Source organism: Agelaius tricolor, unplaced genomic scaffold, assembly GCF_023055355.1.
Source record: "Agelaius tricolor isolate 1412-34295 unplaced genomic scaffold, bAgeTri1.0.p SCAF_6, whole genome shotgun sequence".
Classification (NCBI taxonomy): domain Eukaryota; kingdom Metazoa; phylum Chordata; class Aves; order Passeriformes; family Icteridae; genus Agelaius; species Agelaius tricolor.
The window spans coordinates 41,124,803-41,150,346 of record NW_027269266.1 but is presented as its reverse complement, the minus strand read 5'-3'; the positions used below and the strand labels follow the sequence as shown (position 1 = coordinate 41,150,346).

Sequence of the window (25,544 nt, the reverse complement as noted above, 5' to 3'; positions counted from 1 at the left end):
CCCTTTCACTGGAGAAATCATAAACATATGCCTGAAGATTCTTGGGAAACAGATGGTTCTGGAAAGAATCTTCTGAGGAAAAATGAATTTTAAAGGCTGAAATTTCATGCTGCGCCATATGAATGAAACAAAAGATAACAACAGAAAAAAAAAGCCGAAAGCAAAAAAGAATGTTAATTTATATCCAGAGTAAGAACATTGTAAAATAGAACATCAGCAAGTATATGATATTGACAGATGTAAAAAATAAAATTGAAATAGATTTCCACAAAAATAATTTTGACTATAATAAAAATGGATACATATCTACTAAAATTCAAAACCAATTTAAAGTTTTCGGCTACTTAAATTTACTTTGAATCAAAACCTAGAAAAATTGCTGTCCTTTTTTCTCCCCTGCCTTTTCCTCTCTCTCTTGCTTTTCTATAAGTTAATCTCCTTTTTCTCCTCACTATTTTGCTTTATTTCCATCACATATATTGCAGTGCTGTTCTTGTCTGTGACAAACACCTCTCTGATACCACATCACACCTTCTATTCCTTCTGCCTGCTGACTACTTCTGACTGTTAAGAATGGCTAGCTATGCCTCTTTATGTTATTTTAACTATTTGAAAAAATTAGCCTCCTTTTATCACAGAAAGGCACAGTCAATTGGAACTGCAAGTCCTGGGAGGAGTCCTTTTTAGGATATGGTGAACAGAAGTGTGTTCATGCTGACTGCAAGAGAAGTAAATTACTTTGTTAAAGAGGGTGTTATTTCACCTTTTATTAACAGCTGAAGCTAAACCAAGTCCTTTTGTGTTAGGTGGGTGAATTCTGGCTCACTGTCTCTAACTTGATTATTCGTCTCTGAGTACATCACCACCAATATCCCTCTTATCTACCTGAAAGAGGAATTCTTCTTTATCCCATTTCAGCACAAAACCTTCCTCCTCTAGAGGGACTGGCCATATCTAATTTCCCTACAAAGCAGGATACTGTGCTCCACAGAAGGGCCCTTGAAGACCCCACAAATGTCAAGACTAAATAGATCTGCCTCCTGGACCAGGGACACCAGGAGAGCTTCACAGGGAAGCTCTCTAACTTCTGCTGATAGAGCTATGCCCTGTGGCAGCTTTGTAACATCCTGCCATGAAAGAGATCTCAGTGGATGGACACAACACCCACAATCTTACCCAAGGATGGATGCCACTGTTGTATTGCAGGGTTTACTGTTCCATCTTGCTTCTCCAGGGATGTGGAAGATAGAAGTGTGCAATTCTCTTTTCCATTTACTTTTTGCAGCTTTTCAGTGATACCTACATTACCTGCATTTGATCATTGATTGGTGCCTACCTTTCAATGCTCAACTGACCCAGACAAATATTTTTTACATGCTTTTAGAAGTCAAAGCTTGTCGCAGACATCTTTTTATGAAAATCCTTTCTTAGGATTTTTTCTTCTTGAGAAGCTGAAAAGCTCCAAGAACAAAATGTAAACAATGGTTACCTGCTGCTGTGGAATGGAGCAGGTGGATCCGTGATTGGTCTCATGTGGATGTTTGGATTTAGTGACCAGTCACGGCAGAGCTGGCTCTCTCTCTCTGTCCGAGCCAGCTGCCTTTGTTATCATTCCTTTCTATTCTATTCTTAGCTTAGCTAGCCTGCTGAGATGAAACTCTTCCTTCTATTCTTTTTACTATAGCTATAATGTAATATATATATCATAAAATAATAAATCAAGCCTTCTGAATATAGAGTCAAATCCTCGTCTCTTCCCTCATCCAAAGACCCCTGTGACCACTGTCACAAAAGCTGATCATCAAGTACTTGAATAAAAACAGTTTGAAAGTTCTCTGTTGCTGTGAGTTTCAGTCATTTCTCTTGTTCCCTGTCATTTTACAAAAGTGTGGCTGCATCACTGGCTGAGGGGGCTTCCATGGACATGAAGAGAGTTGTCTGAACTAAGATTCAATGAGTTGAAAAGGTTCAATTAACTCTGTACTCTGTGAATTTACTAAACAAGTTGAACATTCTTATTTTCTAACCACATAAGGTTCTTCTGCTTGTTAGTACAGACAAGATACAGTAAAGATCCATTTCTACTGACTTCAGTTTTGGTCCTGTTACCAACCATATCTTAGTGGGACTATTTATTTTTGTTGGTAGGTGACAGAATAATGCAAACATTCGTGAGATATCAGCTGCAATCCAAGAGGGAAAAGAAAAAAAACGCACCAAGTTTCCTAATTACCCAAGAAATTGATTTCTGAGTGATCAAGCAATGACTGGGATAATTAAGAGGCAGACTTGATGAATATTCTTCAATATTTTAATCTAAAATGTCTTCATAAACCCTATAAAGAATTTCTGAGATAGAAATAGGAGACAACTGCAAAATGCTCATATTCTTTCAACTTATGCTGATCCTGGCAATAGCCAAAGCATGGTGCTTTCTCCCTGCTGGCAGATAGTATCAAAATCTTCCAGTCTATTCCTATCTACAATGCCTCAGTGAAAATTTTGGATTCTCAAAGTGAAATCCAAATTGGGGCTTTCAGAAACCAGGTGGGGAAAAGGGTTTTGGCACATAGCATACATGTGTATTGCAAAAACCTGGGAAATGACCAGACTGTAGTTTAGGGAACTTGCAGGACTCTCCCTTCTGATTGACATTTCCCAGTGAAATATCAATTTAAATCATTCTAAATGTAAAAAAACTGTGTTACTGGGCTGTCACACAGAGGAAAAAAGTAATAAAGGTATAGCAAAACCTCTCAACAGGAGAGGGACAGGAAGACCAGAAATCAGAGACAAATCAAACACTGTGCTGCTGAAGAAATATTATTGTCATAAAAGACAGTCCTTTTCCTTCACTGAAATTTTTGTTCTATATTGCATCACTAGGGTTATTCTTGCTATTATTTATTAACATTTTACACCTGACCTACTCAAAATGCTGGTTGACACTTTCATTCAGAAGCTGCAACTCTACCCATTCCCCAGACTCCAACACACAGCGGAACTTCAAGATATATTCCACCCAGTTGGTACTGACAATGTTGTACACAAAATTGCAATGTTTCCTTGGATTTATATGCACTAAGACAAAGAGGGAAATACTGTATCATGGCATATACCATATACCATCTTTCTTATCAGGGTTAGCAACTTGGCAAAGAGATTGGGTCAAATGTAAACCACTTGTGCTAAAGCAAGATTTTCTAGAACTATCATGTAACCTATACTTGAGAATACCTAGAATTTAATTTTTACTTGCACTAACCCACCCTTGAATATAGCTGCTTTTAGATCTACTTTGATAACTGTATTTTGTAATCCATACCCTGGGTGAAAGAAAACAAAGAAAACAAGTTTTCTTTTCCAAGAACATTATCTGGATCATCATTTAAGAGAATTGCAGTGATGTCTTCACTAGGTACATCTCAGGAAAGTTTTCTTTCATTGTGACTCTGTGGGGTATAAGGCTAGGAAAGCCAGGACTACCACCTAACAATGAGAGAGATTTTGTCATCTCTCAATTACACGAGAGATTTTTCTACCAGAGGATCTTCCTGGAATGATCAGACAGCATGCAGTGGGTTTTACCTATTCTGTACATTCTTCTAGATATTGACTTGGGAAATTATTTCCAAACTCTTGATTATGTTATATGTTTGAATCCATTGTCAGAGCTGCAGTTAACACTCTTTATTTTGAGCAAAGCATTGTGTAGGACTTGCCCTAATTTTATCTGTGCTCCACATGTGTATCATACAAATCTCTGTGCATGCAGCAAAGGAGGAATAAACTGTCAGATTTGCAGCCTGACTTCTCATTCCTGTCATCTTTAGTGACAGTCTTTTCTCTAGCTACATTCCCATACTTGCCCTAATAGTAAAAGTAACTGTTCTTTTATTTTGACTGTCCTTTTATCCCTTCCAATTCTAAATCCTTCAAGTCAGGAGGGTCTCTACTACACCCACCTGAGAAGCTGCCTTGGCTTGAAATAAACTTTTGATTGTTAAACACTTGTGTCTTGGCTCACAATGAAATTTTTCCCTTAAGAGGAGCAAACACTCAGGCTGGACATGTAGCTGCATTTAAATGGGTAGCAGCAGTGTCAGCCACTCACCTTTATACCTGGAGGGCCTCTTCGACCTGCTGCACCCTAGGAAGGAGTGGCATGAGAGATTACATCCAGAATACTGAGCAATGTGGGAAACTGCAGCTTATCATAAAACACATTATACATCCAATAAAACCAAATACAGCTTAAAGAAAGCAGAGATTATTTCCACAGAAAGATTTAAGGTTAAAAAAATGAGAAAAAGGTAGATTTGGGACAGAAATTCTTACACAAGTAAGTCTTTCCAAAAAGAAAAAAGATTTTAGATCCTTAATGAGTGCAGAGAGAAGACATTTCAACAAAATTCTGGAAAACATCTTACCAGCTTACCCTTTGGCTAAAATAAAGAGAACAAAAGCCCTTTTCTCCCCCTATGAGCCCAGAGGTTTGCACCACTTACTGCTGCACACTGCTCAGCAGCTCTTGTGAATGTTACTGCTAAACCTTTAGGATGTTTTTGCAGCCTGATTGAGAAGTGATCATGCCAGACTTTGGCATTAGGCACAATGCTGACAGACTAGAAGAGGGTCCTTCACAATTTCCAATCTCCAGTGAACTAAAAAAGAGGAGCTCAGCTGCCAGTGAGTTTATCTATATGCTTGAACAGACATAGAAAACTTGTAGCCAAGGGCAGAAAGAAGAGATTGATTAATCTAGGGTGGAATCTTGAAGCATTTAAGGCTCATTGAAAAAGAAACTGAGTTTAAGGTTTGTTACTTCACATGAATCAGACCTGGAATTAACAGGAATGCAAATTCCTGATTTTAAAGAAAAGAAAACACATTGCAATATATATAAACTACCAGATTTGAAGCCAAATGTGTTTCTCCTTGGAAACTTTAGAAGATTTTTCTTCTCTCTCCTTGCAGGAGTTTGAAGGGTGGTTTAAAAGGAAGAAGACAAAAATGGGTTTTCTTGGTGGGAACCCCACTGTGTGTTTTATTAGTTATTTCCACCCCCTATTGATTGCTATTCTTACATCTAGGCCAGCATCACCCTGCTCTCCTTGGGGTCCTTGTGGGCCTGGGTCTCCCTGCAAAACAAAGTAATGACCACGCTCTTTAAACACTCTCCTTTTTCTTGTACATGCACATTCTTCTTTATACATTTCTTTTTTGTTTCTTCTGCTAAGAATTTTCATTGCAATCAGTTGCGTCATACTAATGTAAATTCTTGCTTTTTAGAAACCATTTATACTCAAAAATGATAAACCAGACAGATCATGTCTGTTTTGGATTTCCAGTTACTAACAGCCAATACTAAGTAAAGGCTTCTGTGAAATCACTTCTGTTGACTTCAGCCTTTCAACTGGACTACTTGAGATTTGCTTCCAAAGCGTCATCAATCCCAATTATTCTTCCAAAAGTAACCCTCTGAATTTTTCTACTGCTTTCAACACATTCTGCATAGACATACATGTATGCATAAAATCCTACTTGTTCAGAGAGAAACAGACTTCTGAAGCAGTGGATTTTTCCCACATGTTTGCCATCCTCTTAAGCTTTCATTCACCATAATTTTTTTGCTACTTTCCAACTACTTATTAGCTTTGTTTACTCTTTCCAAACAAATTTTAATGGTAATGCAAGCCATGCTTTTCTGTTATGCTTCTTCCCTCACAGTCTTGCTAAAACACCTGTTAAAAACTCAAATATCACCATATATCCCAGCTCTTATATTTTATTTACAGATCAAAATACCCATTTTGATATTTGAGTTTTTACACCCTGAGGCAATAGCAGTTCCATAACAAAATGAGTATAGCCTGTTGATACCCCATGCATTTTTCCCAGCACAGTTTTTAACAGTATCCTTACAGCCCATTACTTGAAGCCTTTCAGGCTACTGACGTCAATTTGTGGAAGAATAACATATTTATACTAAATCCGTGTTTTCCATTAGTTCTACATTGTGAGAATATTTCCATAGTCTTTGTAAACATTCTTTTTTTTTCATTTTTCTTGTATCAAGGAGTTCCTAAAGCTTTCTGTGTTGCAAACAAACAAAAACCTCCTTGTTCACTGGACAGCCAGTAGAAATTAACCATTTTGCAAATCCTCTCTCCACAAAATAAAACAGCTTGCTCACCTGTGATGCTAGGTTTCCTTTTTCACCCTTAGGGCCAGTAACATTATTGTTAGCCCCAGGATCTCCCTGGAAAAGATCAATAGAAAGCTCAGCATTTTCTGTTACCATACCTTTATTACTTTGACTACAGCAGAAGGATACAGAAATAGAATTAATTAGATTTGTAATTGCAGAGAGCAAGGAATAAAAAGGCTATTTTAAATGATGATGCTTGTAAGATCTCAATATAGGAAGTTCTGCAAAGTCCACCAAGTTCTTTTCCACAGGGATTAAAAGCAAAATTTCTAAAGGACAACAAATTAAACTGCAAATGTGAAATTGTTCTGGTTGATTTGGTATAGTTAATTGAGTTACGATCATAACTCATGACTTTCATTTGGGGCTTACACTAGAATGGAGTTCCATTTAGCCACTTAATGCTAGATCAGGTGAAATCCTGATCTCTCAAAGAGGCAAATTACCATGTCACTTGAACTCTTTTTTTTTTTTTCAATATAAGCTTTAAAGACAGGAGTCAGCACAATATATGACTGGAACAAAGTATTTGAAATATATGTGAAAAGACAAAGTTGTGTCTTTTCAGTACAAGAATTGTGGTATCTGCACTGGAATTTTAGTCCAGGGAATGCATTTATGTACATCTCCGGAACATGCAAAGAAAAAATATGAATATAAAGAAGTAACCTGCCTTTGCACCATTATACATTGCTAACCAAGAGTCAGTGCATAGGGCTTTCAAGTGATCCAGAATTCCTCTGTAGGGTGGGAACAAACAGGGAAGACTGACCTAGTCCTGGTCTTTCCATCAGACTGTCTGGTCTAGTGTGAGCTGTCCCTGCCCATGGCAGGGGGGGTGGAACTAACTAACTAACTAGTTGATCTTTAAAGTCCCTTTCAGTCCAAGCCATTCTAAAATTCTATGATAAGCAGCTCCAAAAGGAGTTATGTTGCCTACACTGAAAACAAACAAACAAACAAAAAAAATCATAAACAAGCAGGAGTCCTGAGGCTTAAACATCTGCTTCCAAGCAACACATCAAAACATATCAGTCCATCTACATCTAAAGAGTTCAGGACTCCTAGAATATGCTATTCTTCTTGCAGAGTACTGCATTTTCTAGGACTGGGAAAAACTCTTCAAATCCTCAAATATTTTAGACCTCTCCATCACAAAATCAAGGAGCAAATCAATGAAATACAGTAAAAATAAAGGAATGCACTTACATGATCTCCTCTTAGACCAGATTCTCCTCGTTCACCTGGTTCTCCTCTGGGGCCTTTTCTGCCCTAAATTCATAAAAAGAGCACAAACAATTCAGGTACCAGTATAAATAGTATCTGTGGCAGCAGAGGGCCAGATCTGTTGAAGTCAGTGGAGCTACAATGATTAGAGCAGGAGTGACAGCATATTAGAGAACAGGCAGCTATTAAAAACAACTCACAGTCATTGCAGACAGCATTACACTTTGGAAAGATGTTTCCATAAAATCTAAACTTTAAGGGGTACATCACCCGTTTCCCTCTGCTGCCTTTCTCTCCAGAAGGTCCAGGAAATCCACGTTCTCCCTAGACTCAGAAAGGGGAGAAAAAGAATAAAAATTAATATTTGCTCTTTCTGCTAAATCAGGTTCTCAAATTTTTCTGGCAGAATCCAACTTCAATCAGATATACAATTCTAGACTCCCAACAACAGAACTACTGTTCAGCATTAAAGCCCATTCAAAGCACAAAATCTGCACCTTTGAACCCTGAGGTTGTTGTCTTTAGTAGCACTGCACATTTAAAGTATTGTTTACCTGCTCTCCATCAGTGCCATCAAATCCACTCTCACCATGTTCACCCTGTAGCAATAAGGAAAAAAAGAAGCCAGTTAGCATTAGTCCACTTGTCTGTTTGAGCAAAGAAAGTGTTCACCCTGCATTTGAGAACTTGAATAAGACCTATGGTTTTAATGGTTAGCAAGAATAATAAATTTTAATTACTATAACACTGTCTAAAACAAGTAACTGTTAAGGACGCTAAATAAAAACCCAGATATTTAAATTTTAGATTTCCATCAGGATTTAAATTCCGCTTTTCCTTGTTTTAGCTTTCAAATCTTTTCCCAGCTGCAGCACCTTCAAAATCCAAATATATTCCACAATAAATTACTAGTATTTGATCTATCATGCTGATAACCTTGTCATTTTGATTTCAGCCATCGTATGTGTTTGTACTGTGCTTTTTTGCTTTTTTACATCATTTTATAACATGAACAGTGGATTGAAAAACCAGAAAGAATAGCCATGATTAAAAAGTAATTACAGAACACTGATCTTAGACTTTAGGATTTTTTAAGAAACTTCATAACTCTTTCAGCAAGAGTACATAAATACCAGGGCTACATGAATATCAGTCACCTTCACTTTCAAATTCACATTGTTTTTCTCTTCCCTTTGCCTGCAAAAATTATACACCCCATTTATGGGGTGTATCAAACACTTATGGAAGTCATTTCCCTACAAAATACTCATCCCAGACTTAAGGAGTTTGCAGTGTTAACTTGTGTGAGGCATCTAAATAAAGTTATGACTGTGAGACTCTTATTTCATTTAAGTATGCTCCACGATGTTTCAGACTCAGCCAAATAACAAAATCAGTTTTTACAGGATATTTGAAACTTCTTCCATCTTTCTTTACTAGGATAAAAATGAAGGAATTAACTGTGTTGGCTTAATTTGTAGTGAGAAATTAATTTAGCAGAGACAACTAACCAGAAAGCTGAAACGATATTCAACAAACACTGAAATTGGCACAAGAACAAGTTAAAACCATCAGCAGTCTCACTCTGATAGAGACTACAGATATAATTGCTTTGTAGGTTTTGATGCTAAATTGAGTTTGCAAAACCTCCTAGTTAAAATTCCTGAGGAAGAACTTCTTTCATTTAAAACAGTTCTGTACCTACTACAAGAAAAAAACAGCTGGCTGTACATTTTGATTAGATTAATACGTCACAAAGAAGAATTTCTTGAATAAGCATTCCAGAAAAATTTTGAGCACTAAGTAAGTAATCATGACTTTTACTGAGGTGCTGTTTTTTCTATCAGTCATTTCCTACCTCAGAAAACCTGAGCCAAACTTCATACTATTAAACATTCAGCATTTCCTTTTATTCAAATAGCTACAATAAAATGCCTTCCAGACTTCAGTAACCTCAATAAACTGCTTCAACCTTACTAAGTTGGCACTATTGAATTCCTTTTTTATGTCCTGAAAGTTTCATATTTTTATTAAAAAAACCCTGTGGATATAATGACACAACATAATGAAGATATTCACGTATTCACTGAATTTCAGTAGGGTGCGTGCAACTGGTAAGACCTACTGCACTATTTAACTTTGACAAATTGAAATCATCAGCAAGTACTCTCCCTCCTCTATAATCAGACATTTTGAACATTGTAAGAAGGACAAATTACTTCAGAGAATGGAGGAAAAAAGGAAAAGAAAAGAGAAACACATGAGAAGATTAAAAAGTTACTACAGAGCAGTACTTTAAATAGAGCTGAGGTTTCAGAAACACTCTCTGAACTTTCTCCAAGCTGCTCAGTTATGGAGGCAAACATCTGAATCTTTGAGGCTCATAACTCATTTTTAGAAGTGGTTTTGTATCAAAGCATTCAATACAAGTTAATTTCATTTTAATCACTGTAGCTTGGAAGCTATTACTGTTATAGATCATTGTCTTCCAGGCTTCACTTTTTATTATCGAATTAGTGACCATATCTTCTTCATGTTTGAAAGGTTAAACAAGCAGACTTGAAATATCAACAGATGAGATGACAAACACAGCTTGAAAAGAAGTTTGGATATTGAAAACATGTCAATAATGATCTAGGGAAAATGATGTCCAAATCCCCAATAAGTATTAGTTACAACCTTTTTTTCTCTCTGCTCCTCCTCACAATTAGAGTGAGATTCAGATAACCAAAATTACCACCTTAACAGATTATCAGACTAGTCAGTCAATAAATCCTTTTCCTGTCAGTTAGACTAATAGACTGCAATCATATAAAAATACAATTATGACTGCTGATTTTGATTAATGTGATAGGTATCTTAAATCCATCCTTACAGAACCATAGCAAAAGTAAATTGAATGCTGTTTTCACACTATTTTCACACTAAGTTTTTACACTATTTTTACATTAAATTTTTACACTATTTGCCTTCTTTGTTGATTAATTTACAGGGTAACGTGAAAGGGAGCCGAAATGTGTTCTCAAAGAAAATGGATCACACATGAAAACACATACCTGACTTCCTCTATAGCCTCTGGCCCCCTGAAATGGAAAATAAATATAGATGAAATTTGGTTAAAGTGTTTTTATTGAGCTTGAAAAGCAGGGCACAATAGCTTGTTGTGCAGAGGTATGCTGAGCTCAGTATTGGTAGTCCCTACTGTAAAACCTTCTACTGTCACATATGGGATTTCCTTTCCTCTGGGAAGACAGTACAGGCTTAATTTTCATTCCCACTCCATAAAGCTTTATAGCTTTAACTAAGGTCAGTCTGGAGCTGATGGTGAAAAAGTCATCATCAAGTTGTTTAGTCAGCAAAATCCTGAGCCATTCAACCATGCTCAGGTTACATAAAAATACTTCTCAAAATTAGACAGCAAACACTGTCTGCCATTCCTACAGCTGGATCTTGATGCTCATCCATGCTTCAGAGAGACAGCACAGGGATTTGTTCCCAGTACAGAAAACAGGTTTATGGGAAACAAATTAGGAAATGTTTCAAAGTTACACACTTGCCTTATGGCCTCTGACGCCAGGGCATCCCCTGTCTCCTTGAGTCCCACTGAAACCAGCTGGGCCTCTCTCCCCCTAGGAAACAAAGGAAAATGTTCAATCTCATCTATACAATGATGATTACTGGTTAATTTATCACACAAGACTAAAGCAAGACAGAACTGTATCACCATTCACTGCCCCATGCAAGTCTCCTGGAAAATTTAATTCAGGCCATAAGAGAACATCAATTACTAATCTGAGTTGCATCTGGTTCTTTGCTCTCACTATCATGCCATGTTTATACTGCATTACCAATCTCTAACTCAATTGTCTGTACTTCAAGGTGGGTTGTTTTTTCTTAACTCACTTTGTTTTTTTAACTGCATAACTACCTATGGTGAGGTGCAGAGGCACAGAGAAACAGATCTGTCTATTTACCTGTTCCTCTAACACATTTTGGGTTAACATTCAGTGAATAAATGCAGACAGGTTCAGGCACCATCTAACATCATCATAGCAGGAAGACAAATGTTTACTTACAATTCCACCTTCCTCACCAGGATGGCCAGGAGATCCTCTGTAACCTGTACTTCCCTGAAAAAGGAAAATTTAAAAGTAACACTCTTCTCCAAGTGCACTGGGTTAATCTCTATCAGATTATTCTGCACATAGAGATAGAAAACATTCCCTGAAAATTAGATCTGGTTATGCTAAGGAGGGCAGCTCTCTGCATTTACACAGACACTCTGTACAGTCCTGTGTATTTGACATGGCTGGGAAAAAAACCCCAAATATAAACCCAAGAAAAGAAAAATGGTTAATATACAGTTTCAGCTGTTATTTCAGGAAACTCTCTGATGGCTTAACAAAGCTCATTGTGATACCTGGTCAAATTAAACATCTTTCTAGTGATTTGGAAAAGAAAGCATTACAGTAATGAAATTCTAAGGTGAAATGAAAAATATATGGAGTTGGAAACTTGTTAGGACAAAGTTATTGCAATGCCTTCCAAACACATATGAATGTTTCAACTTTATATTGGAAGTCATGCAAATATCATTACTCTTAAGGCAAAATTTGAGCAGAGAGAAACTGGAAGACAGGGAATTTCTAGTTGCAAAACAACTATGTTTACATTCTAAACTGTCTAAGCACCTTAATCTAGTCTTTTAGTAAAACAGAAAGGTATAAGAAAAGCAACAAGAGCAATGGAAACAAACAATAAATGGGTTTATGAAGTCTTAGAAGACTATACTTTTCTTAAGAGATAACCAAAATTTCATTTAACTGCAACCATATAACTGAAGAGTGTGAACTGCAGATATCATTTATCTCACATGCTGCTGGAATAAGTAGAATTAACGGAATGAATAGTAGTCAAATGGAGACTACATATATTAAAAACTTTAATAATTAATTCTGCTAATATGCTGTAGAAGTAGTGGTATCTGTAATATTCAAAAAGGCTTAAGAAATCCAATTTTAAATCTTAAAAGAAGTAATCCTTTTGGATCAAAACAGACTTATAGAAGAGGACATTTGGAATAACCAGTCACAAAAGGGTAAGGCACATACCGAGTGAAAAAGGATTATTTTCTACTCTCAGCTTGTCAGTTGGAAGTTTCTCATTCCCAATAGATAATAAGCCTCTTGATTAATCAGACTTATTTTTTTAAATCCCTCTCCATTTTCTGCTGAATTGGTGCAGTACAGTGCTTAATGATTTTTATATGTACTGATCATTTTCATTATAAAAATATTTTGCACAGAAGAATGCAGCAGAGAAAGTATCACATTTAATGTTTCTCCTTCATCTGTCCTAACATTAAATGTTATGGAGACCCACATGCATGCTCTGAAATACTACAAAAAGCCAGAAACACTTTGAAAAATGCAGAAGTTCTTATGCAATGTCTATCTTAGACCTCCTACCTTCCTTCCAGGATTTCCCCGGACACCATGATCACCATTTTCTCCAAGACACTTACAAATAACCTTACAGCATTTTCTCTCTGCAACAGTATCCTGAAAAATTACAAGAAACATTTAATTTACATATACTAATCATAAACAAAGACTGATTTCCCCTGCCTTTTATTTATATCACAGAAGGACTTACAAGATTTCTCTGCAAAATATTTGCAATATCTGCAAACCCAACGCTCAGAGGTTCATTGTATCCAAACCCTCTGCCAAACTCTATTTCCCAAAATTCAGTCAAGTTCTGTGTATTGTCCAGGCCAACTAACAGAAGTGCATCAAGACCTTCAACATAAGAACAAATTTAAATTAGTGAATATCTGGAACATACAATTTAACCAACAAAATAAACTTGAATAGCAGCAATCCCCTGAAAGACTTACATTTTATGTCTTCAATACAATATGTTAAAAGAAATCAAGCTATTGAGAAAAATGTGTAAGAGAAAAATCCAGAGCAGTAATTTTCCAACTGACTTTTCTCCCCAGCTGTCAGACCAGAAAGTTACTCAGTGCCCAAACACAAGTTCATACCTGCTTTTTCCTAGAGAAGTCAGAGTTGTATCTAACATCTGGTGCTATTCTCATCAGTGAGAAGGGTCCATCCTGAATTGCTCCAGCTGTTGGAGCTGGACTCCAGAAACTAGAACCTCTCCACCTCTAGGCATGTCTGGCATCATCTGCCATATAGTGACAAGCCAACATGTACACTGCTTCACATGGAGAAGCAAATATTCTCCCAGGGACTCCTGGGCAATTCCACATGAGCATGGAAAGGCAGTGTTAAGTGGAAAAGTTGCAATGGCAGAGCTGTACCTCAGGCCTGTGATACTAGGAGGCAGGAGCATCAAAGTGGTACTGTAATACCTTTAAAGCGAAGTGAGTCTGCTGCTTTCTTCAGGTCTTCCAGTGAATCATCCAGCCCATCTGAAAATACTAACAGAACCTGGCAGGAAAGGGTGTAATGACAAGTCAATTGCAAAGAAATGGAAAGTTCAGTCTTTGTAAGAATTACAGCTCACATAGAGAAATGGCTATGAGATGGTCAAATTGCACTACACTGTGGTAGACCTGAAATATGTGCTGGAAAATGGTAGTGAGGAACAATGAGAACAGAACACAAAAGCCTCTCTTCACTGATAGCATTACATTTGAGGGATTTTTCTTGCTGAATATAGCATAGCTATTATATTATATCTGTCATCCTAGCATGTGAGGTAGGAGACAAGTTCTTTTTTAACTTACCCACTGAAAAACTTTCTGATGTCTGAAGAGTTCTCTTGTATGTGAATGTGGAGAAGAATTAAGAGCAAATTCTCCCATTTCTGCAAGAGCAGATCCCATTGGCTGCCACACCAGGAAGTGCATCCTCTCTGGGTCTAATCTTCCCCCCATGCAGATATTTATGACTTTTGTCCTTCCACATAGAAGGTCATCACCCTTCTCCATTCTCTGCCCTATGTTTCCTTCTTAAGACATAATGTTTAGATTACCTCAGGATGCTAATAATTTGTATTGGATACATTTCCATCTTTTCAGGCCAAAGAGTTATAGTTAAGGCTCTTCCAGGATGAAGGAAAAGCACAATTTCTTAGTTCCCCTTCAAGCTACCAGTCTCTTCCCATTTCTCATCTCCAATTCCCTCTTCAAACCAACACAAGACTTCTCAGGTCCCACTCACAGAGTGGATTAGTTTGCCCGGAAAGAAGCTGCACAAATAAATTTTGTCCTATCCCCAGTGACAATGACTTAAACTCCTCCTAAACTCTCTGACAAGCAAGTGCACAAGGACAGCTAGAGCTTCTTCCCTCCCACTCTTCATATTTTACATTCCCTATGCAAGGCAGAGCTTTGATCAATGCAAAACCTGTTACTTCTGTTAAGGTAAATTTTTCCACAGGTGACAAAAGCAAATGAAGTGATTGCCACATCAAACATCCTACTTCTGTACTAAAGCAGTTAGGGGACAAGAAATCAAGCTGGAGCTAACTGTTAAGTTACCAAACATACAATATGGAGGCATTGGTACAAATTCTATGCTTGCTCAAGCACTGTGTGATACAGAGGAGAGCTGGACCGTGGATGGGTAAACTCATCACAGATTGTTAGAGACAACACTGTAGGCCTGGGTTTGTTTGTTTTTTCTATGATCTTTCCATTTTAAAAACATGGGGAACAGGGAATGTGGGGTGTTACTGCAGGCATTATATGTAAATGTATGTAAAGATATATTATTATGTTTACAAAGCATTTGTTTATATCAAGCTCTTGTTGAAACATATCCATTGTGGAAAATGCTGGAATTAGGTCCAACTTTTTTGATGCTAAGCAAACTTATAACAAAGAAAAGAAGAAAATCAACCAGCAGATAATCATGGTCCCTGATGAGTTTTATAAATAATAATCTGTACAGAACAAGCATGTTATTGCTCAGGATCCTAGAAAGATTAAATTGTGATTTCATGTGCATTCTAAAGTCTTGCACTTTCAATTTGTACATAAACAGTGTCAGAGAAGAATATTAATCCACTGGTAAAGTGCTGAAATACGCAGCATATTTATTTATAATAATAATGTCTAAGTAGAAAGAAGGCTTGCTTAACACTGATCTCCAGAACTGGCAATTAGGAGGAAAAAAGCACTGCTTTTACTTTCATGTCAAACAAGTTCTTTCTTTGAGACTCAAAACAGCAAAATCTCATGTGGTCATGTTCCCTGTTCAGACATTTTAAGAAATCTTTGGAAAAAAACCTCATTAAATGTGCACCAAATTGGTGCAACCCAAGTTGGTAAATCAAACACATCTATGCAAATGCTGTAAAAAATGGAATGCCAGCTTGCATCTGGAAAGCAGAGGAATTTGTACTATGGCTTCCTCACTCCATGCCAGATTAAAATTGGTGTTTCATAAAAGCGAAAATAAAGTTGGAGGAGGAAACCCCTTATGTATGTAGCAAGAACTAACCAGTCCTTCCTTAGTAGGAAGGTCTCCCTGCATGGAGACCTTAGTAAGTGCTAATATTCAAACAGCTACTACAGGACATACTCAGTGCTTTACAGAGTCAGTGCCTTATCAAGAATAAACTGTCAAGGCATTGACCCTGAAACAATCTAATGAGATTTGAATTTCTTGAACTCAAGTTGAAAGAATCACCATTCATTTCAGGAGAGATTAGATGAAACTTTGTGCTTCTCCCTTCACTTCAAGATGGATAAATTAACTGCAGCATCTAGGCAGAATTTCCTGATCATCAGTTATCTGTAAGTAGAACCCACCTTTGTTTTTGAAATTATTTGACAAGTTAATGACATGAATAAACTTCTGTAAACAAATTTCTCAGATGACCTTTTTCTGTGACTTCTGTTTCGAGCTGTCACTATTCTGGACAAAGATATTGAATCAGGAATAAGAAAATAGTTTCCTTTTAGGAATAAGAGTTCCTGAAAGAAAACTACTTTCCACTGCCCAAAGTACAGTCATTCCATGGTAGATATGAGAACGTTATCTGTAGGAATACTAATCACATGTATTAAGCCAAAAGTTCTGGGTACCATCTCACTATAGGAGTGCCTAGGGAACTGGAATTGATATATCAGATTATATCAGGTCAACAAAATAGCTGGAGGTTCTGTATAAACTTAAGAAAAGACAAGGGTGACTGAGCACTGGCACTGGCTGTCTGGAGACATTGAGGAGTCTCCATTCTTGGACATACACAAAAGCCATCAGGACATGGCCCTGGACAGCCTGCTTTAGTTGATCCTACTTGAGCAGAGGGATTGAAGAAGGGGACTTACAGGGATTCCTTCTAATCTCTACCATTCTGTGATTCTGTTTATTAGCGTCATCTATTCCTAAACTTCTTTTTGTCTTCCTGGAGTACTCAGCATCAGAGTCTGTAACTATTACACTGCCTAACTTTTCCAAGATATACATTCATACCATTAAGTTACCTTAACTTTAGCAGAAGTCACATTAAAGAAGTTCTCCTCAAGTGCCTGCAAAAAGTCTGCATTCATGTAGGAGTCCACAGTGGCCTGTGCACCTAAGAACTTCTGGATGATCTCTTCATTATAGTCTTCAAAACCAGAGTCAAAGATTAATTGTTTGCTCTGTGCCAATACTTGGAACTTGAACCCAATTTCGACTGGAGCATCACAGCTGGTATTTGGCAGTGACTCCATCTGGAGTAGAAGTCTGGGGAGGAATGCTTGCAATCTCTGTTTCAGGAGCATTGTGGCTGCTGGCTGCACACTCCTTGAAATATCAATTGCTATAGAAAGATCTATACTGCATTCTGAAAAAAAAATACAGGAAACGAGGAACTATAAACATACATGCTTTGTGATCTAGTTTTCTGTCAGAATCATGGAACAAAATTCAACACAGTAGGTTTACAGCCAGAAGTGAGAATCAGTGAGATAGATTTTCCATATACATAAAACGTCATCAACCCACAGGTGGCCATATGAACTTGCAAATACTAAATTACTCAACACCTGCACATTCCTAAACTGCAAAACATGTCTGTTCTCCAGCTGCCCAGTGTCCTCAAAGGGACTAATCTTGAAAATGTCTCCATGAGCTTTGCTACCAACTGAGAATGTACAACACAAATTCCAATTGTGAAGGGAACCTTAATGACTTACTGTGCTTTGTCACAAGACCAGGTGATACATGCAAACATAAAATAGGCCAAAGAAACAAACATGAGAGAGAGAGGCAGCATTGCCTACATGAAATGTCATAACCATTGTGAAAAACAGCTGCTGTAAGGTGATGGCTACCTCAGTTATGGAATTGCTTGCATTGTTCCTTGTAATAACAATTAATAGTGTGATGTGGTTAATTCCTCCTCCTGTCCCAATCATCTTGCCTTCATTAAAACCTCAGCTAAACCACGTTTTTTTCTTCTCTACCTTGATTACTAATTTCTCATGTTGAATTTTATTCTGTGATCCTAGATGCATTATTATTCATTGTTGTACCTCTGCAAGGAAGTCAGAGGCATGCAATTTTAGCTTTATAACAGCACTCTACCTAATTTTATTCTCTTTTCACTCATTGACTCTGAAACACTTAGCAATCAGAAGATTGCTTTCTGTGTTTGCTAGTTTGGGCTTGTTCCTATTATTCCACATAATTTTTCTGAGTTTTCCCTCTCTCATGGAAGAGATAAATGTCTTCAGTTCTTTAACCAAATACTTCTAGAAATAATTTAATCTCAGAGGGATCATCATTATGTTTCAATATTTTCACTTGTGGTACAAACTGCCCCCTAGAGGGTATGATCTGCCAGAAAGCAGTGTGAAAATCTTTGAATGTAAAAGGTCCCATTGAACAAGATTTTATGGCTAAAAAGACCTCAGAGCAACATCAAAACTCTATGCCTCTTATCTTTTTAGCTCACAACAAAACAATCAGTTAAATATATCTATGTATACATGCCTACATGTATACATGCCTACACATACATGTGAACACAAAATCTAATGGATATTTCTTCCAGTATGTGTTCTTGTACAGGACACAGAGTATGCATTCACAGTGAGATTCTTCTAAGACCTGAGTCTTTTTAGCCATACAGTTTGGAGGTAGTGTGAAGGGTAAGCATGAACTCAGCAATTTTGCACTTACAGTTGGTCATCCACACTGGTCAGTTCTTTAAATGTTCTCTGTCAAGTCCTCATTGTACCAGCAAGAGCAACAGAACAGCAGTAACTTTTTGTGTTACTATGTTGTGCATGGGGATGTGTAAAACATCTACTGGTAGGTATCCTATACCTTGTTGATAATCTCTATTTATTTTCAGGAATAAACACCTCTGTGCTGCCAAACTCTTTTTCTCACCACCTGCTCTCCTACATACATCCACATTGTTAAACTGTTCTATCTTACTGCTGCAAAGATATCTTTTTTCTGCTGCCAACATGCTGTCCCTGAAATGAAAATCTTTAAATTGAAAAATCTGTCAGTTTAAGAGAAGGTGACTGGAGATAAGGGAATTAATAGATTTATTACAGGAAAGAAGGTCAGTGAATATATTAAAGCAGATAACAGGACAAGATAAAACAGGCTTCACAGAAAGCTGATCTTCATTTTATGAGACAAATGTATGCAGATCTTAGCAATAAATATGTGCATCACTGAGATGGAACCCAATATTCTTTCCTTAACTTCTCTCTCTCTAAACAAGTGTGTAACTGTGTGTGTATATATATATATACAAAGTTTACTGCTGTATCTCCCATTAAATCTCCCTGTTCCCTGCCATGAAACACCAGGAGGTGCTACTGCCTCAGCTATGGTCATACTGCTCCATGGAAGCACTTTCCCCTTCCACAGCAGCCCTCTCTCTCGGCTTGCAGGAGCCATGGAATGCTTTTTCATCTGGGAGTCTGCTCAGCTCTTGATGGGATAAAGAGTGGGTGGAAGTACAGAGCTCATACTCAATCGGACCCAGCTGTTCTCTCTGCAAACCACCTGAGCAGATATAATTCACACGAAGTTTCTTCTGCCTTTAGGAAGAAAAGCTCAGCTCTTCATTTTGGCCCCCAACACCCTGGCAAACACTAGTGAGTTTTGGGGTGTTCAAGATCTCACTAGCCTAGGATGTTCAGCTGTTGTTACAAAACACCTTGGACAAGCAGTGTGGTAATCCCAGTGTTCCTTTCTTAGTAAGTTTCTGATCACAAAGGGAACAAAACCTGGAGAACTGCGTTGGATCAATTTTATGGCATAACAAGGAGAACAAAGAGCATGCATCCAACACGTGTAAAATATCACATCTATGCGAACACAACACAACAAGGAGCTTTAAAGGACAGTCACAGTCCTTATAAGGATGAGCAAAGAGAGAAGAAATGCTCCAGAACTGTCTCTTCTTGCCATACCCAACCAATGTCATGCACTTATTCCAGTCAGAAGAGATCAGCTTTTTGATTTGTCATGCACTCCATTTTTCTTTTTTGCAACTTAACAAACACATCTACAGTATTATCAAACTACATAGCTGGCATGAATATGTAATGTTAAAGAGCAACTGTGTTTGTTCTGTACTTCAGTCTTCCCACATGATAAGGCAACTGGCAATGCAGCACCAAGTTAGAATAAACTCAGACCCAAAACCAGCATGTGATATTTGATAAAAGTTGCTATGTTAACTAAGGCATCACTGAACCTTTATTTTCTCTGGGGTTGGCAGCCTCTCAGGCTGTGTGGCATCCAATCCACTCTTGCCATCTAAAAGATGTAATAAGAGATACCACTTTCTGTTTCTCATCTAGGAAAAACTTTTGGGTAGCACCTTACTATTACCATGGATTTGTTATTCACATCTTGCCAATACCTCCTACAAATCCATGGATGGATTTTCTGACACACTCGCTGCACAGTGGCTCTGTGAGACTTCAGTTTTGTTGACAGACAGTGGCTGCTGACAGTCCCACTGAAGCAGTATGGTCAGCTGGAGATGGCAAAACAAAGTTTCTAGGAAGTTCTTTTTAAAGTATCACTGAATTGCCTATTTCCCTCTTGTTTATTAAGATACCTGCTGGAGGTATCTGCTCTGGCTCCTTTCAGACACTGAAGAACTATGAGGGCTTAATGTGAAGCACTGTCTTACTTCAGAAGTTATTTACCATAGCAAGGAGTGCAGTGGCTCTTGACTGAAGCAAAGTACTAACTGTGAATTTTAAATATGGGCAGTACTCTTTGGTAAAACAGTTGCACTGCTGTGCAGTTAGCTCAGGTACTTTTATCAGGGACTGCAGAAAGCTGTGTGGATATTTGTCATTATACACCCAACAAAAGGTTTGTTCCTTACCCTGACCAGGGAGATGTTTGCATTAACAGACCTGATTGACATTATTTATGATGGTTTTCAGTGCATCAAGATTTTCCACTGTGAATTATCCCTGCATCATCAGCTATTAAAAACAGTTCTCAAGGGGGATTTTATCATCCTTATGTTAGCTTCAAAGACATAGATCCCATTGCTCCTTAAAGCCTTGCTGCATCCTCTACCCTATCAGCAGAGTACTCACTGAAAAAGGCTTGGGACAAGCCTCTTTTTGGCTACCAGCACTTGCTATGAAGTGATTCTCTAGCACTGGAGGCTCTGCCCTGTTTTGGTGCCTCCTTCTTTGTAATGTAATTTTTGTATCTTCATAAGGAATCATTTTTGTTTTAAGAAGTGTCCAACAAGCATTCAGTGGATGTCACATCATTGTGCTGAATCACACGAACACAGATTTTGTCCTCCCATTGATAAGTGTGCATAATCATGAAGTTCTTTGTCCCTATACTGCAGAATCCATCTACCGAGAAAATTATGTCTGTCATGGAAGCTTTTCTGCTGACTGAAGAAATATATTGTAAATTTCCTCTTTCCTTAAAGGTTGTGTAATCTAATAGAAAAGTAATTTTGAATCCTAATTGCTTTTCAGAATCCAAGACCTATTGGCCTTTTGCAGACTTCCATCTATTCTGTTAAATTGCTGTCACCCATTTGTTCCTTCTTTTCCCCTGATTATCATACAGAGGGTCAGAAGCTACATCCTTCTGCAACACCATTCATGGGAAAAGGAGAGATGCTCAAATCCACAACATGATTTTCATTCACAGTCTGCTCAGAACTTATCTGCAGTTAATGCATATTAAACACTTCTGTATGTCAAACACAACCATTGGAATGTTGGCCTGCTCTCAAGAGTGCAAAGGAAAAGTTAGTCATGCACTTTGAGCTCCACTCTGCATGCATACATTACTAATCAATATTTATTTTCTGAGGGAAAAAAAAATAAGTTCACACTAACTTAAGGAGTACTAAGCACATTTCTTTGTAGTAGATGTGAAACTCATGCGTTTCCACAAATTCCAGAAGCATATAACACTAGCAGAGCATGAATGGAACAGTAATTATTTCCTCAAATCGACAGTCATGCAGAAAATATCCTGCAGCTGGGCAGAACTCTTCTCAAACAGGTCTTCCAGAACACCTGACTACCAAAATGGAACTGCTAAATACTGTGACTTACCTTGCTTTTGGCAGTCTTACAATGGTAAGAGCTTTATGTTACTTTTGCAAATATGAAACTTAAGCATGCATGAACAAACAAAATGTAATAAGCTGTTCCATTAATTTTTGCATTTTTTAGGAAAACTATCCTATTGTAGTTATAAGTTTCATAAAAACTGACCACATTATCCCTAATTATAATTAATAGCTAGAATGTTCTTCAATTCTTCATCTCCCTCTGACATTGGGTGCAAATGTAAAAAAGCAATATTGCTATCAACTTGAAGAGTCATTTCTTTAGTGTATTACCAGACTCCTCTGCCTCTGTAGAGAAGGTGAAAATGTAGAGAAGAAGAAGTGGTTTCCAGGCATCCATTTTGAAAATCTTCCTAAGGAAAAAAAAATCAAAGCAAAAGATATAAGAAATACAGAGCATAATTCCCTAAAACAGAGACTTGGAATTGTGGAGGAATGGAATAAGTGCATTTTATTAACACCTTGCAGGCTTTCTAGCTGTATGCAATTTAAAGCAGCACTTTAAATTCGTAATTTTTCCCCTTAGTTTTTAACATATAGGCTTTGAACAGAGAGCTGTAGGAGTTTGACACTGATGTACAGCATATAACCAAAAGGAACTCTTCAATGCTTTGCTCTCACAATCGTTTTGTTCTGATTCACACAGCTATAGTTACAATGATCTAAAATTCAACTAAAAGCAAGCTATTCACAGTGTAAGAGTAATGGGAGTTATGCCTTTAAAATTACCTTCTAGCCTTGAAATTTCCCACCCCCACATCAATTTAAAGGAAAGCTTGGTGGTGTTATCTATATATGATACACATAGATAAGAACAAGTACTCATTTACAATTTAAATACATCAGTGGGCCACTAATAAAGACAGTTGTCATAGAAAAATGGAAATACAGTATAAAAATCTCCCAAAAGCCAAAACTCAATGCTGTGGATAATGGGAATGAAAATCTCTCAGAAAATACAAAATTAAAGCATGTTGAGCTTAAGCACACTAAACAAATGAGAACAAAACAGTTTTGTATAACTTTCTATTCTAGGACACAAGCACACTTGATTCTGCCTTTAACAACTCATTGCACTGTTTATTCTGTGTCTTAGATCTGCAAAGACAACTTAGTAGAAAGATTTCAGCTGGTCTAACATTACAGCGCAGGGCTCAGACCAGGTTCTTAGGGTAACAGCATGTAATATTACCCTGGGTCTTGAAAATAACAAAAGGCAATGAATAGAAATTATCTGATTCAATCTATATTCTAACCTCAGGCAAGAGCAAAACTTCATTTCCAAGTATTGCCACACCAAGCTGCGCTGAAGTTCTTGAAGAGTTCTTTGCAACCCTTAGGGGAAAAAGCACCACATTTCCTCTATCTCAAGACATTTATCAGATACTGGCACTTTTCACTTTTATTACAACTGCAGTAACACAGAAATTCCTGCTGCAACTGAGGTCCCTATGCAACCAAAGAGGTTCTAGGTATTATGTAATCCTCAACAAGAACAGACAGCAATGCTGGGGTTGGTGCATTGAGAAAACCTCCTTCATGCCTCTGCACACCACGATTTTCTTCCATAAGCATTACTAACATAAAGGAAACTGTTTGGTAACCATTTTGCATTCTGTGTCCATAATTAAATTTGATCTTGGATTTAATTAATTTTTCTGCATATATTCCTGAGAGTTAATGAATCTCTTAAGAGTTCCCCTTGATCACTTTGACAGAGATTTAATCCTGTTATCTATTTTCACTACTACACCTAATTATATGAGCCTATTTTTTAGATGTTAATAAGCTAAAAGTTTATGCTGAGAGACAACTAAATATTTTAATGGTAGCCCCAAAAAATAATTAGGATTTCTAATTTGCATTACGGTGTTACACAGTTCCTGCTTTGATAGCACAGTTATTATGCCAGAGCAGCGTTAACACCTTAAACTGTCTTGTTTGAATAAATTGCACACAGATCTACAGACCCAACTAGACATGTACATATTTAAGGGCAGATAAGTGGTCTCTGCCTCCTTTAGCTTCTTCCAGCCCCATGACTCAAGAATGTTCCTTTAGAATGTTCCCAGTTCTTCAGGTCAGATACCCAAGAACTGAAAAATCTCTCCCACACTTCCTAACAGTGCATGCAAATGGGAACCTATTTACCACTTGCTTTGGTTTTCCCTTAATTAGTCCCTACTGACATCAGGCAGCTTCTTTAAATACACAGAAGCACTGCAATTTAGAAACATGTGCAGACTGATTTTCCTACTTGTACTATTTATTTTGCTTTATCTTCACGTACAAAATTCCAATCATGCAGTGCAAGCTGCACAGACAGAGGTGTTTTAGGCCTTCTATGTGTATTCTTTATTACTTACTAATGTAAAATGAGAAGTAATTTAATGGAAAATTCAAATCATACAGCTCATAGATACTATGGATCAAACCCTAAATAAACTCTCTCAGAAACATGCAGTGCTACAGCGCATTACACTGGCAATATCTTCATTCTAAAATTTATTTGAATGTAAAATAGTATATACAAGGCCTTAGCATAAGGTACTTATATTTGTATATCTGTAGTTGCTTATATAAATATATATATAAGCATAATTATGCAAGGTGCTAAGGCAGCAGTTCTCCAAAATCTAAGACATCTTTCCACTTTAATTCTGTATTAGGAGATAAAAGTTGAAAATTATTGAAAGTCCTTAGAAAACAGCTCAAATCTGTGTTTGAGCTTTAAAATGTGTATTTTAAAATTTACACATTTTAAAATACACATTTTATTGTATTATATAAATAAAATACAATTTAAAAAAACAAACAAAAAACTGCCAGCATTTTTACATATTTGTTCCCAGATATACACATATATGTATATAAATCTCAAAGGAAGAAAAATATCAACAGTACTCCTGAATCCTTTAAATGCTTCACAAAGATTGCTTGCCCATATATTTTGTTTTTCTTTTTTAACCAACTAATGTCCCAGTCTTATCTTCAGCTGATTCAATGTTTTAGGCAGGTAAAAAAGGATTTCTGTAGATTTTTGCTGCCAGAGCCAAATGCACTCTCAAATGAAAATATGTTTCTTAAGCACCCTGTCAAAAGCATGGATATCTTGAAGCAACATCTCTTTTCACATAGGATTTATAAGCATCTTGCATGCAGGATTCTCTCTGCACACCTGACTGGGAACATTTTCCCTTTTGTGTTGGTATATACTAACAGAAGGAACACAATCTTTCTTCTTTTAACTTAAACTCCCATCTCTACCAGTGCAAATAAATGTGATCACATAGTTTTCTCCTACCTACTGAAGTACTCCAGTTAGATTACTTCAACTTCTACATGCTGATTTCATTCCTTCTGAAGTCTTTGAAATAAGATCAAGTCCTGGAATACAGGGGAGAGAAAGCTTCAACTTACATGCCCCACTTAGTTATTTCTTTCCTCTCCCTAAAGCAAATTTGAAGCCTGGGTTTAAACTGCAGAATTTCCTGGTTTCACCAAACAGTATAAGAGGAGGAGTCCATCCCACCCT

The 25,544-nt window shown here is 37.2% G+C and overlaps 1 protein-coding gene across 1 annotated transcript in view; it reads right to left on the bottom strand.

The window, feature by feature from the left end:
- The window catches only part of COL6A6 (collagen type VI alpha 6 chain), a 37,607-nt gene extending 20,469 nt beyond the window's left edge, over positions 1–17,138 (bottom strand). The window contains exons 1-13 of the mRNA XM_071429911.1: positions 16,908–17,138; positions 13,821–13,899; positions 13,094–13,239; positions 12,907–12,999; positions 11,515–11,568; positions 10,996–11,067; positions 10,495–10,521; positions 7,993–8,037; positions 7,709–7,762; positions 7,421–7,483; positions 6,197–6,262; positions 5,088–5,141; positions 4,115–4,150 (exon numbers count right to left, since the gene is read on the bottom strand). Coding sequence (XP_071286012.1) covers positions 4,115–4,150; positions 5,088–5,141; positions 6,197–6,262; positions 7,421–7,483; positions 7,709–7,762; positions 7,993–8,037; positions 10,495–10,521; positions 10,996–11,067; positions 11,515–11,568; positions 12,907–12,999; positions 13,094–13,239; positions 13,821–13,899; positions 16,908–17,138 — 1,020 coding nt within the window. The remainder of the gene's footprint in view (positions 1–4,114; positions 4,151–5,087; positions 5,142–6,196; positions 6,263–7,420; positions 7,484–7,708; positions 7,763–7,992; positions 8,038–10,494; positions 10,522–10,995; positions 11,068–11,514; positions 11,569–12,906; positions 13,000–13,093; positions 13,240–13,820; positions 13,900–16,907) is intronic.
- Positions 17,139–25,544: the final 8,406 nt, after the last annotated feature.